Source organism: Netta rufina (genome assembly GCF_964035555.1).
Source record: "Netta rufina genome assembly, chromosome: 2".
Classification (NCBI taxonomy): domain Eukaryota; kingdom Metazoa; phylum Chordata; class Aves; order Anseriformes; family Anatidae; genus Netta; species Netta rufina.
The window spans coordinates 131,226,264-131,242,732 of NC_140124.1; the positions used below are offsets into that span (position 1 = coordinate 131,226,264).

Consider the following 16,469-nt stretch of genomic DNA (forward strand, 5'->3'; position numbering starts at 1 on the left):
TTTTTTTTTTTGTCTTTTCCAATACTATTTTCTTCTTGCAGTGCTTCTCTAAAATCCCCAGTGTAGGAATTCTAAAGCTTCTCTACTTTTAACATAACAATGTAGAGAAAAATGCTTATCTGAATGGAGACTCCTGACACACACAGTCAGACACCAGTGTGAGGGACAAGGTAAGCATCCCCTACTGGCTGTGCCTTTGGTTGGAGCATCACTGTGTCTTGTCTCACCTGAGTGCTCTAGCAGCTAGGGCTGAGCTGGGGTCTGAGAGCCAGGGAGGGCTGCTGTTTTTTGGGGGCTACAGGTGCTGTGCTGGTTGTGAAGGGCTTCAAGCTAAGTTTCTCAGCTGCTAGAATCATAGAACAGCTCAGGTTAAAAGGGACCTTAAACATCACCCAGTTCCAACCCCCCTGCTATGGGTAGAGATACCACCCATTGGACCAGATTGCCAACCTGGCTTTGAACACCTCCAGGGCTGGGGCATCTACAACGTGCCTGGGCAACCTGTGCTAGTGCCTCACCACCCTCACAGTGAAGAATTTCCCCTAACCTCTAATCTAAATCTCCCATCTTATAGTTTAAAACCACTTCCCCCTGTCCTGTCGTTATCTGACTGAGCAAAGAGGCACTCCCCATCTTTTTACAAGCCCCTTTAAGTACTGAAGGGCCTGAAGGAGGTCTCCCCGGAGCTTCTCTTCCCCAGGCGGGCCACCCCCGGCTCCCTCAGCCTTTCCCTCTAGAAGAATTGCTCCAACCCCTCGACCCCCTTCCGGCAGCAGCCCGGGCAGGGGCACTCCGCGTTCACTAAGGACACAGCTCCGGCGCCCACACCTAACCCAAGCGGCCCCGCCTCGCCGCGGACAAGCCGTGGTACCGGGGGGGGGGGGGGGGGGTACCCCTCGTCAGGCCCCCACACACACACCCCCAAATGCCCCGTCCCGGTGCCGGGCCGCCCCGCGGGCCCCACCACGCCGGTGTCCAGGCAACGGCGGCCCCGTCACTTCCTGCGGCGCCGCCCCTCCCGCCGCAGCCCCCGGGCCGGCTCCGTTCCGGGCTCGGGCCGTTGCGGCGGCGGCCACACGTGGCGCGGCCCCGCGGGCGGGCGGGCGGCATGGCCGCGGCGGCCGAGGCGGGCGGCGGCGGTGGTGGCGGCGGCGGTGGTGGCGGCAGCAGCCGTCACGAGAAGAGCCTGGGGCTGCTGACCACCAAGTTCGTGTCGCTGCTGCAGGAGGCCAAGGACGGCGTGCTGGACCTCAAAGCGGTGCGCGGCGGGCGGGCAGCGCCGTGCTGCCGGGGCTCCGGGGCCCCGCGGCGGGCCCTCGGTGCGCGGAGGTCGCGGGTGCTCGGCTGACACAGCCGCGGGGCGGGGGCCCCTCGCCGCTTCTCGGGTCGTGAGGGGAGCGCCGTGCTGCTGAGGCCGGTGGGGAAGTCTCGAGGCAGGCTCTGATGCCCTCGTGGCACTGGCAGCACCGTGCGGGACGGTGGGGGAGACTCGGGTCTTCCTCAAATAGGTGTGGTGTCGGGAGAAGCAGCAGCAGGCATCGCCCTGGCTTATCTCGTTGAGATACAGGTTGAAGTAAGGCGGTGTTTGGTCGGCTGGCTCCTCGCTGAGGATCTTAGCAACGTGCTGGCTTGGTGTTCACAGCCCTTTCTGGACAGCTCAACTTATTTGTTTGCTAGGTTTTAGGGCTCGTGTAGGCAGTCCGTGTGCTCGGAGCCTTTTTGCACATCCATGTGCAGAGAGCGAGCGCTTGAAACCTTCCTGTGGCTGGTAAAGCTGTCCCGAGGGAGCTGGGAAGATGCTGATAGGGGCTGTAACCCAGCTTAGCTATGCTGGGGGCTTGGGTGGTTCGTGCAAGTAGGTTAATTTATTCACATTTAATTCGCCTCTGTCTTCACTAAAATGTAACTAAGCACTCCACAAACTGGGGATTGTTGTGTGGCTTACTCCATCTGTCAGGTCAGTTTGAGAAGCAGAAAAAAACCCACCACATTTGGAAGACCCTGGGCCAAAAAGCTTGGCTTAAAGAGCTGATGAGGGCGGATTTGAACAATAAAGTTGAGCTGTATGACTAGATGGGACTGACATTTCTGTCTCCCTCTTGTGAGTAAAGGGAATTTTGCCATTGAAAGAAAATGGTAGTGCTGATGGTAAAAGCGCTAGTAACTCTAGTAACGCTAGAAAAGTAAATGGGTATTGCAAAAATCTTAAAAAGCCCTGTTCAGAACCTTTACTGGAGACTGGTTTCTGAATTACACGGCATGTTGGATTTTTTTTAGTAAATACTAACTGAAGTGAGTAAATCGTTAAAGCTTTCATAAACAGTCAAACCATACATTTCTGTAACCTGCTATTTCTCATAAATAAGTCACGCATCTAGGAACAAAATGAACAGCAGCACGCATATCATATGGTGGTGTGCTTAGGAAACCGAAGAACAGAACGCTCTTTGAAACGAAACAGAGAGTTCCAAGAAATGATTCATGCAGTGAAGATTTTCAGATGTCTCTTATCCTATTTACAGGTATTGACCATCTGATGTCTTGCAGCTGATTAGTGTTTCTGTAGCAAAATCGTAAGTGCACTGTGAAGAAAATACAATTTGGAGTTATTCAGTGTACTTTCAGCTTTGTGATTTAGCAACTGAGAATGAAAGGCAGTGTTACAGGATGTTTCCTGGTGATCTTTGGATACGTCTGTAGTTAAGCAGTCTGTAAAATGATACCTGGGGGCACGTGTGCTGACCCATTAAGAAACGGTAGTGGCACGTTGTCCTGTGCGTGTGTGCTCACTGCTCCCTGTTGGTGCAGGGAGCCCTGCGAGTTCTGCCTGCTGAACTTTGGAAATGTTTCAGGGCTGGACGACTCTTCACTGCTAACACCTTGCTTCTACTCCCCTGAGTTGTTAGGATTTTCTTTACTGGGAATTTAGTTTCTGCGGTTCTCATTCTTTAAATTAAACAGCTGATCCTGAACAATTGCATAGTAGTCACTGAGTAACCCTGTATAAGCAAATACAGTTAAGGAAATAAGCTTCAAACACTATGAGATGGAAGGGAATGAAAGTAAAGTCCCTGTGTTCAGCAACCTGCCAATTGCAGGAAAGGGAGAAATATTAAAGATGAGTGAGTAAGAGCTAAGTCACCTGCAATGCATCCCAGCGCACAGTATGTTCCTTCTTTTCAGCAGCATTCTAGTGCTTCAGCTTCAGTTTCTTAAGTAGACTTGGCTTACAGCAAAATGTCATTCCTGTTATACTCAGGGTTAAATATTGTTTCTGATTAACAGTGCAAAGTGTCAGATACTCTAAAATACACTTGCTTGCTACTGACATTTATCCTGTTCTGCTAAAGGGACAGAAAACATTGCAAATGTGGGAATAATAGGGGATTTTGGATTTGCAGCCACTGCTCAGATGCTCTGATGAGGCTCTCATGTGTCTGGAAATTCCAAATTAATAAAGGAAGTCCAAAAAAAAAAAAAACACAAGCAAATGACAACAAAAACTACCAAGGACAAAATTTTCAACTAAAAACGTACATGTTGTTTAAGTGTTTAATACCTGATGCGTCTACCTGATGTAGAAAACGAAAGGAGAACAACTCAAAACAATTTGTCAGGTGCCTAGGAAGTGCAGATTTAAGAAGCCAGTTTCTTATGTCACTCAGATGATGTAGTCAGGGAAGCGTATGGTAACAAAACTAGAAAAGACACTCCAATTACCTAGTCTGCTTTCCTGCTGTCGCTGCTACCCTCAGATTTTAACTTTACTGCATTTGATGTCTGATCAAGCATTGGATATTTACTCCGTAGGAACCAGAACAGTACTGAACTTCTGTACTGGTGAATTCCCTAGGTTTTCCGCAGTTTCTAATCTCTGTTCCCTTTTATAAAGACTTTAGTCCATTAGCATTTTAGCCACCGTAACATGTTAAACTCCATTTTTGTGCTAGCCACAGGCCTCATACGTATCTCGGCAGCAGTTGCTTCCTTAGAGACCACAAGCTACACAGAGCTGTTTGTTAACCTCAACATCAACTCAGCCCAGTTAGCCTGGGCATGCACCTGCCTTTAGCAAAGCATCGATCAGGAACAAGTAACAACTGCTTTAAACTTGCCCTATTCCACAGGAAAAAAGAAAAAAGGAACAACAAAAAAAACAAGCCTGCTTGTTCAATTTTACAGTTGTTTAATCTTTATGCATGCAGTGCTCTCCAGAAGTTTTACACTGGTTGCCAAACACACTGTTCAGTTTCAGACTCCGTCCAAGCTGTTGACAGTCGTCTTTGGGAGAAGGCTGTTGTCATCTGCTGCGGGCACAGTCTGTAAGATGCAGCACTTCTTTCATTTGACACAAGGAGAGCGAGCACGCATTGCTGACTGACCCTTCTGCGCTGTTAAGCTTCTCAGTAATGACTCTGCCCCAGTGCTCTGGCAAATTCCTATAACGCTAAATGTGCTGTGCTCACTGGTAATGCCCAGTGCCTTTTGTCAGCTCCTAGGGATCAAAGAAGTTGGTGCATGAGAATGCACCTCGACTCTATTATCCTCCTTCTGTTTGTTTGGCTTATTCCTGGGCAGGGCTTTGTGTGTGTGCACACATGCAACTCAAACTGTGCTGAACAGCACGTTATCTGTATTGCAAAAGTTGCATGATCTGAGTACGCTTGGAATCTCAAGCATTGTGACAAGTGTTTTTTTTTCCCAGATCACAGAATCACAGAATGGTTTGGGTTGGAAGGGACCTTAAAGATCATCTAGTTCCATGCCCCTGCCATGAACCATTCTGTGAGACAGCCATATAGCACTTGTCTTGGATACATACCTGTTCAAATTGTGAGGAGATACTAAGGAATGAGTAGAGTGTAGCACCTTTATGTTAAAAAGATTTTATGAAGCTATTCCAAATTCGAATTATCCAGAGAAAGATATGTGGAAGCTACACCCAACCATTTCAGCAGAGCCCTTGTGGTAGATGTGCCTCTGTTGTGCTGATTGGATCTGTCTCAACCATTTGACATAAGCTGAAAATGATAAGTTTTAAAAGTCAGTTTAATCAGGATGTTGAATAGCTGCTGATTAAGTGTACGCTGTGCATTCTTTGCACAGAACAATGTAGGGATCTTGTAGAAATATGAAAAATTGTGCTACTGAAGACTGTGAAATATAGAGGGAGGTGATTGTCCCGCTCTACTCCACGCTGGTGCGGCCTCACCTCAAGTACTGTGTGCAGTTCTGGGAACCGCAGTACAAAAAGGATGTGAAACTATTGGAGAGTGTCCAGAGGAGGGTGACAAAGATGGTGAAGGGCGTAGAGGGGAAGATGTATGAGGAGCGGCTGAGGGCACTTGGCCTGTTCAGCCTGGAAAAGAGGAGGCTGAGGTGGGACCTCATCACAGCCTACAGCTTCCTCACGAGGGAGAGTGGAGGGGCAGGCACCGATCTGATCTCCTTAATCACCAGTAATAGGACCCACCGGAATGGTGTCAAGCTGAGGCAGGGGAGGTTTAGGCTAGACGTCAGGAAGAGGTTCTTCCCTGAGAGAGTGGTTTGCACACTGGAACAGGCTCCCCAGGTAAGTAGTCACTGCTCCAAGCCTGTTGGAGTTTAAAAAATGTTTGGACTGTGTACTTTGTCATATGGTCTAAAATTTTGGGTAGACCTGTGTGGTGCCAGAAGTTGGACTTGATCCTTATGGGTCCCTTCCAACTTGGGATATTCTGTGATTGTATGATATGTTGCACAGGCAGCATCAATTTTGTCACTTCCTAGATTTTGAAGGCTTTACTTGCCATTTTTGTAAACAGTATGTATGTGTGCCATTAAAATTTCAGGCACGTACCTGCTGATATGAGTGGCTTGAAGAGCCTGTGTTCTTGGAGAACTAAAGCATGCATTTTATATGCATTTACATGTGTTTGTTTTGTTAGATTTTTACCTGACTGTTAGAGAAGACCATACAAAAGATAAATGTTGATAACAGTGTCAGTAGAAACACCGTTTAGTAGGTATGCCACTGTTGAGAATAAGGAACAGTATTTATACTTCATGGCTATGAGAACATTTTTTTTTTTTAATCTTCATTCTTCTTCCTTTTTATCCTTTAATTTCCCTTCTCTAGCAAAACATTCACCAATATAAATTGGATGACTAAGTCCTAGTAATTAACTTTCTAATAGGAAAATGTCATTTCTTTGGAAGATTAGTGAGTTTGTTTATGGTTCAGAAAATACTGTTAAAGGAGTAATACGGACTTTGCTATAAAATGCATTCAATTTTCCTTCCACATTTTCGTCGTCTCAGGTTGTATACAGGCTCCTTTGCTAAAAGCATTGATTTATTAGCTACTTGGACAAACTGAAATAAATTTCTGTGTACCTATAGAAGAAATTAGTTGGCTTTAACCCATTACTTCAAATTTGGAAGCCAGAAATCTTTGCCACTTATCCTTCTCTTTTTATTTCTTTTAATCCATTTAATACAATTATATTTTACATATCTGAGCATCCAGAGTAGTTGCAGTCAGACTCCCCCTTGCTTTTCTATCCTTTTGTCTAATACTCACTAAACCTGAGGCACTTTACAACATCAAAAAGAGGAGGATATGGAAGGCGTGACTAGCTCAGTTTTGCTATTTTATCTTAAGCCTTTGTATCAAATAATAAAAAAAAAAGTCCTCATGAGCAGAATTACAAATGATTAAGTGGCCTTTCCTCTGACTTGGACTATGCTTTGCTTTCAGTGACATGCTGTGACAGCAAGTAGAAACACTACGTAGCTAGCCTTAGCTGAAAAGAGAAATTTTTTGTCGGGGGCGAGCGTTGGCCTGAGCTGCGTGGGGGTTCTGGAGGCCATGAGGCAGCTCTTGGTGCGTGCTACCACAGGCAGAGCGGGCAGCTGCCCACACGGTGGATTCATGCAGTGAAATGTTACAGAAACATAGGATCAGTTAGGATGAAAACGTAAGATCATCAAGTTCCGCCATCAGCTTAACACGACTAGCCCACCACTGAAACATGGCCTCAAGCACCATTCCCACACGTCTCTTAAATACCTCCAGGGGTGGGAATGCCACCACCAGCACCATTTCAGTGAAGAAATTTTCCCTGATACTCAGTGTAAACGTCCCCTTGCACAACTTGAGGCAATTTCCTCATGTCCTATCACTCGTTCACTGACGGTGGCTTATACGACAGTGCTGGCTTACAGTCATGCAGCTCTCCTTCAGCTAGTTTGGGAAATTACCCCCAAATCCCTCCATATCCCAACACAAGTTGACTCAGAGAGTATCAGCAGAGGGGATGATGAACTTAACATGCAGTTGGCCTCAGAGGCTTGTTCTATTGCAGGGTATTGCCATCTGCCTTCCCTACTGTTTCCTAGATTGTAGAAGGGGCACTTCAAGCTCCTGTGTGCAGGTGATAGCGTGTGGTGCAGGTGCTGAGGGCAGTCTTGGCAATTCGCGTGAGCTCTTCTGCCTGGTGAGGGTGGCCCTTGGACAAGGTGACCCTTCCTGGCAATCCCTGCAGCCACAGGAGGCCACTCTTGCCAGCCATTTGAAGCAGATGCTATGAGCACCCAGCTCTTGAAGGGCTGAACCGTCTCCCTTCAGAATTATGTTAATTACTATTTGGCATGTTTTTGGGGAATGACTTATAGTGTGTGTTGTTTGCCCTCAGCATGCAGGTTACTGATACTCATTGCTCTTCTCTTCATAGGCTGCTGATACCCTTGCTGTGAGGCAGAAGAGAAGGATTTATGATATCACTAATGTTTTGGAGGGGATTGATCTCATTGAGAAGAAGTCAAAAAACAGCATTCAGTGGAAGTAAGCTTCAATTCTGCATTTCCTCATATGCTCAAGAGCAACAAAAATTGCCTCCTTCCACTTCTTCTGACCAGTTAAGACAGAATAAAATTAACATTAGGCTCACCAATGAGCAGTGCAACATTTTGGAATGACAGTGAAGTTTTAAATGAACTTTATTTGTCTTATCTTTGATTTGCATCTTTGATACATAGAATCAGGTTTAAAACATATACCAGAGATGCTTTCATGAAACTTGGAGTGCTACTTTATAACTAGCATTCACACTAGCTAAATCTGGGAAGGTATTGGGTGACAGTATTTCCACCTACCTGCCCACCTGCATTGCATGCCTATTTTCTCTTCGGTTCCTGAAGATGAATGTATAACTGAAGAGTTAAGAAGGAGGTGAAAGAGATCTGCAAACCATCTGTAATGGAGAAGAACCTACATTCCAAAAGAAAATCAAGTTGGGTAGAGGGAAATTCTAAACCTGATCTGAAGTTAAAAATGTTCATTTTCTGTTAAAGCACAGCCAGGCACATAAATGTTCGCTTCCTTTATGTTGAATATTAGTATATTTTCAAATTACTGGAAGCATACTTAGGAAATGATCTTTTAGATTTTCATTTCTTGTGGTTTCACGAACCTTTATACCTTTTTAAGAGGAGTAGGTGCTGGCTGCAATACAAAAGAAGTAATAGACAGGCTGAGGTATCTTGAATCCGAAATTGAAGATCTAGAGCTGAAAGAGAAAGAATTGGATCAGCAGAAACTGTGGCTACAGCAAAGCATCAAGAACGTTATGGATGATTCTACAAACCACCAATATCCTTTTCAACAAATTGTGTGCATCTTGGAACTAGTATTAAAACAGCAGTTAAAGCATAGGTAAAGGGTAAAGCACACTGTTATCCATTTCATTCAGAAACAAAGAAGGCCTAAACTTTTTTTTTTTGGTTCAAAAAGAAGAGTATAAATCATGTTTACATGACTTTTTAAGCTCTCTGACTGTATGAAAGGTAACCTGAAAATAATATAGCACATGTGTATACGGCAACAGTTTTTAAGCCCACAGTATAATTCTGGTTTAAAATGAATTGTATTGCCTTCACGCACTTGATTTTATATTTCTTAGCGAATATGTGAATCTTTTTTTTTCCCTGTTACTTCCTTCTCTTGAAAAGATTAAGCTATCATCCAAGGATAAATTGAATTAACAAAGTCCTGAAGCTTGTTTGTTTTGGAACTGGAAAACTATCCTGTGTGTAAATACTCAATAAGCAGAGAGGTCTGCCTATATTGCTTGTAATTATGTGTTTATCTGTCTTATAAAATATTGACCAAGTATTGAGATTTGGAACAGGAAAATGCCCTTCTTATTGGTTGTACCAGTGCTAAATACTCAGCGTTACTTGCAGTTGCTCTGTAGAAACTCTACCTATAAAATGGATTTTATAAGAAATGAGATTTAAGTAAGATATGAGGAGAAGCTTATTACTGGGAGAGCTAACACAGGAATTGATCCCCCAGGGAGGTGATGGAATATCATCTATCACTGGAAGTTTTCCAGAACAGGAGAGTCAAACACCTGTCTGGAATGTCTTAATAGTTGATCCTACCTTGGGGCAGGGTGAACTCTCACGTCCCTTCCAGCATATTTTTATGTGATTTTGGGACATCCCAGTACATTGTTGAATTCTATAGTGTCAAGTTGATGAGGTAAATGGTATTCTTAAAAACAAGATTTTACATGTTCTCTGTTTAAAAAGAATCTCTTGATTCAAGCTACTCAGACTCTTTTCTTCTGGTATTTTTTTTTACGTATATAGATTTTTATTTTTTACAGTGTGGAACGGTGTTATTTTTTAAATAGCTATTCTGAACATCATAAATCATGCCTTGATTACACCTCTGAGTACCAGTAGTAAGTTTATAGTTTAGGCTCAGTTTGGACAAACTTCTCTTAAAGGGTAAGAAATCATGCATTTCATGCATTAGAAAAATGTTCCTTGACATAAATTACATTTTCATATGTCACCCATGAAGATATCTGTAACTGCTTCAATGGTGAGTTGTTTCTAAAAGCTGTATTTCTTAAAGTGAGGGATTTTCTGATCTTCCTATTGAAAGCTAACTTGCTAACCTGCTTTTTCCCTGCGAGTATTTTGAATTTAGAATAAGTGTTCAGTAGTGATCAGTAGTAAGTAGATGCCTCTCACAGTCTTCACGACCAATGAGTTCTGGCATTTTCTAGTTGTAGTCACGGAATGGATGGAATAGAAGTTCACCTGTTTTCAGAGTACTCTTTTTGCTTGTCTTCTGTATTCATACTTTGTAATAGCTTGCCTCTAGCTCTAACAGAACCAGGGAGAACCATGTTGACCCAATTCACCAGATTTCATAAAAGTTTCTGGTAGCAGCTTCGGTCAGAGGGAATTCTTCATATTATACAAATGGAGCCAGCTGAAGTTTGAAGATGGGACTTGGCTAAATCAAAAAGATTCTTGCTGTATGGGAAGTTTGAACAAATTGCCAAGATTTGCTAGCAGAAATTCAGAAATGTTTGCCCTGGACATCCTTTCCTGATCCTGAGTTACTCAATGGAAGACTGTTGCTCAGCCTCCAGCTTTGCTCAAAATCATCTTTTTGCCATAAGGAAGGTTCGGTTTGTTTTTGAATTAAAAAAAAATAATAATGCAAGATTAAACTACTGTGGAGTTTAACATAAAGAAGCTGTTGTGGAAAAGAGTTAGTTACTGCAAAATATGGAGGAGGCATTTAGTATTCCAGTCACATTTTACTTCATGTAAATCTATCTCAGGTAGCAAAGGAGCATTATTCCAAGTTATGGATGAAGAGGAATTGATGTGCAGATAAGGCATGTTGTGCAAGTACTGTCAATGTAATTGTGATCTCCTAACTTTAACCAGTAAGTTTTAGTGCACGTAGTATGCCACTAGTGAGTTTTATAGTCAACTGTTACAACTGAGTTGTATATGATGCAGAAGTTTTGAGCTTAGACACTTGGAAATGTTGGCACTGAAGACAATCATTAAAACATTTTCTTGCTCTCTTGTGTAGCTTCTCTTCAAAGCCGTAAAGTATGCTGTATCAGAGAACTGGTGTAGCTGAAAAAGAAGCTAGTTAAATATTGGATCTTGAAACTTATAGAGACTATGCAAGTCCCATCACAAGTTTATTTATGCTGGAATTATGCAGTCTTTTAAGAGGCCTTAGAGAATTTTCCTATCTCATTCGAGTAGATACCATGCAAGATGTATGAAAAATATGCACAGTTAACACTTTCTTAAAAATTGCTATTTAACCAGGAGACACACTTCTAGCAATTCAAGCACCTTGTGGTACGCAGTTAGAAGTACCTATACCCGAAATGGTATGTACTGATTTCTTGTTTACCTAAGTATTCTAGAAGGATAGTGGAGAAGAAGAGCTACACTAGAGCTGAGCATTTCTCTCTGTATGAGAGAAAAATACATATATATATATATATATAAGTTGGTCTTAGTTGAGAATGGAGGGGCTGGGTGGGAAAAAGTGTTTTTTTTGTACACCTATACTAGGTGTACAAAAGAAAGAGTAATGGTAACTGTTGTCTCATACCGAAAACAAGTCATAATAGTGTTTTTTTGCCCCTTTCTTCTCTCTTATTCTTAAAAATTGCAGCTTTCCAAATTGTGTATAATTGTTATGAATTCCCTTCAGAACTAATTAGCAGTGACTTTTATTTGTCAAATTTAACATTTATTGTATGGCTAAATTATGTCTGTTACAGAAAAGCCTTTTAGGTTTAGTTGTAGTTTTAATTTAGATGTAGGTTGTGTTCAGTCACGTGGTACTAGACTGGGTAGGGAAACACAGACTGCAGACTTCTTTTTAGCCTGAGGGCTTTAATGAGCAGGATTAGAGTAGAAAGCCAAACTACTTACTTCTATCCATCTTTTAATCGTTTTTATTGTAAGGTTCAGTTTTAAATAGGGTTGGTATCTTACATAGTTGGGAGAGAGCGTTGAATGAAGCATGATAGCCACTATACTTGTAGAAGAAGTTCACAAGATAAGTTTTAGAAGCTATTTTTAGTAAGGCTAAACACAGTCTGGTATCATAATAACATCCAAAGCTAGGACTGTGAAGCTGGTCAAGTGGTACTGGATCTTTGTCCGTCTGTGCTGAAAACTGTTCAAGCAACGGTGTGGTTCTCTGTGTGACCAAAGCAGTGATGCATCTGTTTTGGCTTTTGTTGAGGACAAGAACAGCTGATTTTAGTCGTCCATTGACAACTTGAAATTGGATTGTTTTGCTTTGGGTCCTCTCTGCCCAGGCACCTTTTCCACTTTTCTTATCCTCGTTTTTTCTTGAACATACTTGCTGAAAACCTGCTTGCTGGATTAGCCACTGTGAGCCAGTGATCTCAATTAGCTAAGAAAATTAGCTAAGAATTGTTTCTGCTGACTTATGATCCAGTGTCTACTCGGTTTGAGTGAGATATTTAACTGTTGTGGGATAGTCGGTCCCAGAAAAGATCATTCTAAAACTCCTTGTAAGAGGAAGAAATTTAAATGCACAGAAATCATTATTTATCTGTTTTGTTACTGATAAGCTGCAGTCTTGCTACAAGTTTAATGTAATTTGAATTTATAACCTAAAGACTTTGAAAGATAGTATATCTGTGTCTTCTGTATCTGTGCTGCGGCCAAGTAAATGCATAGCAGGTTTGTAATCTGTTTCCTGTTAGATCATTTGTATTTTTTTTAAATATTTTTGTTTTTCACATCTCCATATGATCTGGTAAGTTTATGCCAATTATTGGTTCTTCCTAGTGTTTTTACTAGAAGAGCACAATCTTCTGGAGGTAAAAGGTGCATCAATCTGAGAATTCTATTCAAACATCTTCATTAGTTACTATGAGAAATAAGTCTGTGCAGTTACTGTCCTATTTTTGTACAGTTTGAAGTTCTAAAGGAATTTTAACTTTCTTAATGCACCACCTCTACAGGGACAGAACGGACAGAAGAAATACCAGATCAATCTTAAGAGCAATTCAGGACCTATTCATGTACTGCTTATAAATAAAGAATCAAGCTCCTCCAAGCCCATGGTGTTTCCAGTTCCTCCACCCGATGATCTTGCACAGACCCCATCTCAGCCTGCAGCTCCAGTGACTCCCCTTAAACCTACTACAGCTACTCAAAATCCACCAGAACAACATGGTCTTAACCAGGGACAACAGTTGCCACAAACGTCAGTTGTGGACACGCCATCAGGTGGGTTTTTTCCACTTAAGATGGGTGAGGGAGGACTGGGGGTAGGAAAAAAACTGTTAGAAAAGCTGATAGATAAAGGAAAGGCAGATCTACAATTTGCATAGAAGTGCAGGTGTCTGTTAAGAAACCAGCCTGAGGGCTTACTAACAGCTTTCGGGAGGTTCACGGAAAAGCCTCTTCCTCTTCTGTCCGCTATCCAGTGAAATAGATTCTCCCCTTGTAGCTTATCATCTTATACGAAAGAGGTTTTGAATGTGATCCTGTTTGTTAATCTGAGATGCTTTTCCAGAATGCAGCGTGGAACAAAATTGCCAACCTCTGATGGAGTATATGATTTGAACATGTACCTTTTAATGAGACATAATATAGGCACCAGTTCCAGCTTTTGTGCTACGAGATCACTTACCTACTTCCACATAACCACAGTGAGAGGCTCCCTGAGTATCAGGTCTTCTTTCATATCAGTAGTAGGGTAATAAGGAAATACATGTATTTAAGAAAATGCTGTCGGTATTACAGACTACATTTCTGTGGGGTCCTGATTAAATTGTGCCTTTGAGTTTGGAATGGGGAGTAGATAGACTCCTCTCACCTTGTCCCAGACCTTGGCAGTGTTTTTCTCAAGAGATAAAGCCAGGTGTAGGTGCTTTGTGTTTTTTTTTTTAACCACAACAGACTATATAATGTGCCTTCCTGTCTTTGTAGAAAGCAGTTTGCAGCAGAACAGTACAACTCCAGCAACTCCTTATTCCAGCCTTCCAGATGCGGTGTTGTACCCCAGCCTTTCAGGAGATGTCGCCCAAGCTACAGCTAGCTCAAATGACTATCAGGGTTTGCTCCCTTTGGACGTTAACTGTATTCTCAAGCCAAACTCATTCGACATAGCAAAGATGGATGAGCCCACAGGTAGGAAGAAAGAGTTGATATTTCAATGTTTTTATTGTTTCTTGAGCCTTTTTTTTCTTTTTTGACCAAGTTACCAATGAGTTGCACAGAGGGAAAGATTAGCACTTTTCCCACAGAGATGACAGGCCTTTTTTTTTTTTATTGTTATTCTAATGAAGCCATTGAGCCAGGTCTAAGTAGCAAGCTCATTTTCTGCTGCTATCAAATATGCTACATATTGCACATGGCTTTAGGGCTATAAGCTATCAACTGTACAGCATGAGGAGAACAGGAGATATTTATTAGGAAAAACTGGGGGATACAAAGATATTTTTTGTATACACAGCATGCTGTCTCCACAGCTCCTACAGTGTGCACATGAGCCATGCTGTACTTCTGCAATTCAGTGTTATAATGTGGAGAATCTGTTGACTTCCATAAATGCATGCTCCTGTTTTCACAGGAAATATCAGTGGGGATATTATTGATGAACTCATGTCTTCTGATGGTAAGTATTTAGTATCTTTACTTGAGGCTATTAAAAAAGTAGTAGCATGTCTTTTGTATGAACAGCACTCTTAGGAGGTGTCTGTTAAGTCTCATGCCAAGAGTCAGTATGAAACTACTACTTTCTCCTGTACTGCCTCCTCTATCCTTGTCATTCTTGTCTTTGCACCCCTATCCATTCCCTGCAGCAGTTTGATTTAACAGTCAAAATCTGAAAGTCTTAATCCAGCAAGTACTTACATGCATGAGTAACCCAGCAGTACTTAATTCTGGAACAAAGAAAGAACAGGTTGATGACTAGAGTGCTGCCTTTAAAAAAAAAAAAAAAAGAAAAAAAAAAAAGCTTAATACTAATCTTCCTCAGGCTTCTTCTAGGAGCTTTGATCAGGTATTTCAGAAGATACTTACATGCCTGCATGATGTGTGGCCAGGTCTGGTACACTGGCAGAACAAATCTAACCCTTTTCTGGTCTTGCATCTTCATGGCCATATGAATGCAGAACTGAGCCACAGCTAGTAATTTCATTTGTTCCATGCCTCCCTCCGTGCTATATCTCACAGACTGCAGGCTGCCAGACAGAGGTGAACTCAGCTGGCTTTGTTCCTCTCTCCTGATAACTACGCTGCTCCGTGAGCAGCCTGTGTTAATATCTGCCCTTCAAAAGACAAACCTGCGGCTTATCTAGAAAGAACCATGCAATTACAAGATTCACGAGGGAAGAGTGGATTATGTGGACGTACCAATAAAATACACAGCTAAAATAGAAATAATCTCCTCTTTTAGAGCATGTAGCACATTCCCAGCTCTTTTGCATTAGATTAGTGTTGCTGCAGTACAGAATGAGGGCTAAGGCTTCTCTTGCATTCCTCAAAAATGGCCTCAAGCCCATGCATGAAATGCAGTGCACAGAGAAATGGACAGCCTCCATTTTTCATCTGTACAATAGGGAAAATGGTAGTTTATGTATCTAAAATAATAAATACTTGAAGATTGATACATACAGTACTGTAACAGGAAGAAGGAAGTGTAAATATAAATGATGGAAACTTGATAAAATTTTGAAATCTGCTCAGGAGCTCCTTTCCTGCAAAAGCAGAGATTATGTCCATATTCCACAGCTATCATTCCACCCCAGCAAATTTATATAAAATACTAAGGAAAAAGATGTGGACATGTCACTTATTGCGCCTGTTTGAAGGCAGTACAGGTATTCACAGTATGTATCCTAGCATACTTGTCAGACTATCAAGACAGTATTTTACTTAAGGCTAACCCTGGCACTGCTGATGACAGACATACTGAATTATGAGCTAGGGCTGATATTCCAAGTGTTTTAATTTAAACTAAACTATTCCTGCTTTACAGTTTTTCCTCTCTTACGACTCTCTCCTACTCCCGGAGATGACTACAACTTTAACCTGGATGATAATGAAGGAGTCTGTGATCTCTTTGATGTGCAGATACTAAATTATTAGATATTGTGTCAACCAGACTACTTATCTACCTCTAACTATAACATTCTAGACTTCTTCATAACCTAAGTATTTGAATAATGAATGTATAACTTCTTAGTTCACTGACTCTGGGAGTATATTTCCTTTTGCTTCCCTTAATTACTTCACAAAACAAATTCAACCACCAGAAAAAAAGGGCTTTTTTCAGAATTGTGACACGTTTTTTCATCTGAGCGTCCTTTGTGTAATCCAATGATTTGGAGTTTTCTTTTGTAAGGAAAGTGAAAATGCTTTATAGCCTTTTGATCATTTTTTTAAAAATGATTAGGCTTTGCTCAGTTATCAGCATTTTCTTTGAAGCTTTACTGCCAAGAAGCTTTCTATATCTTTTTGACCTTTCGAACGATTTTGAAGCTTTCACTGCCAAGCTGAAAAGTGAAGGATATCAACTTGAGTTATGCTTAATTGTTTCAGTGAACCAATTTTGTGAAGTGCCTTCTGTTTTAGCACTTTAAGTTTCTCACACTGACTTC

General features: G+C 41.9%; 1 protein-coding gene across 1 annotated transcript; it reads left to right on the top strand.

Annotated features, from left to right (window-relative positions):
• The first annotated feature begins 1,073 nt into the window (after positions 1–1,073).
• E2F5 (E2F transcription factor 5) lies at positions 1,074–16,397 on the top strand. The gene is made up of 9 exons (XM_084281482.1): positions 1,074–1,258; positions 7,716–7,825; positions 8,471–8,632; positions 9,831–9,874; positions 11,137–11,201; positions 12,822–13,089; positions 13,795–13,995; positions 14,438–14,482; positions 15,848–16,397. Exons 1-9 carry the CDS (start codon positions 1,109–1,111, stop codon positions 15,955–15,957), a joined length of 1,155 nt encoding a protein of 384 aa, XP_084137608.1. The 5' UTR covers positions 1,074–1,108; the 3' UTR covers positions 15,958–16,397.
• The last annotated feature ends 72 nt before the right edge of the window (positions 16,398–16,469 follow it).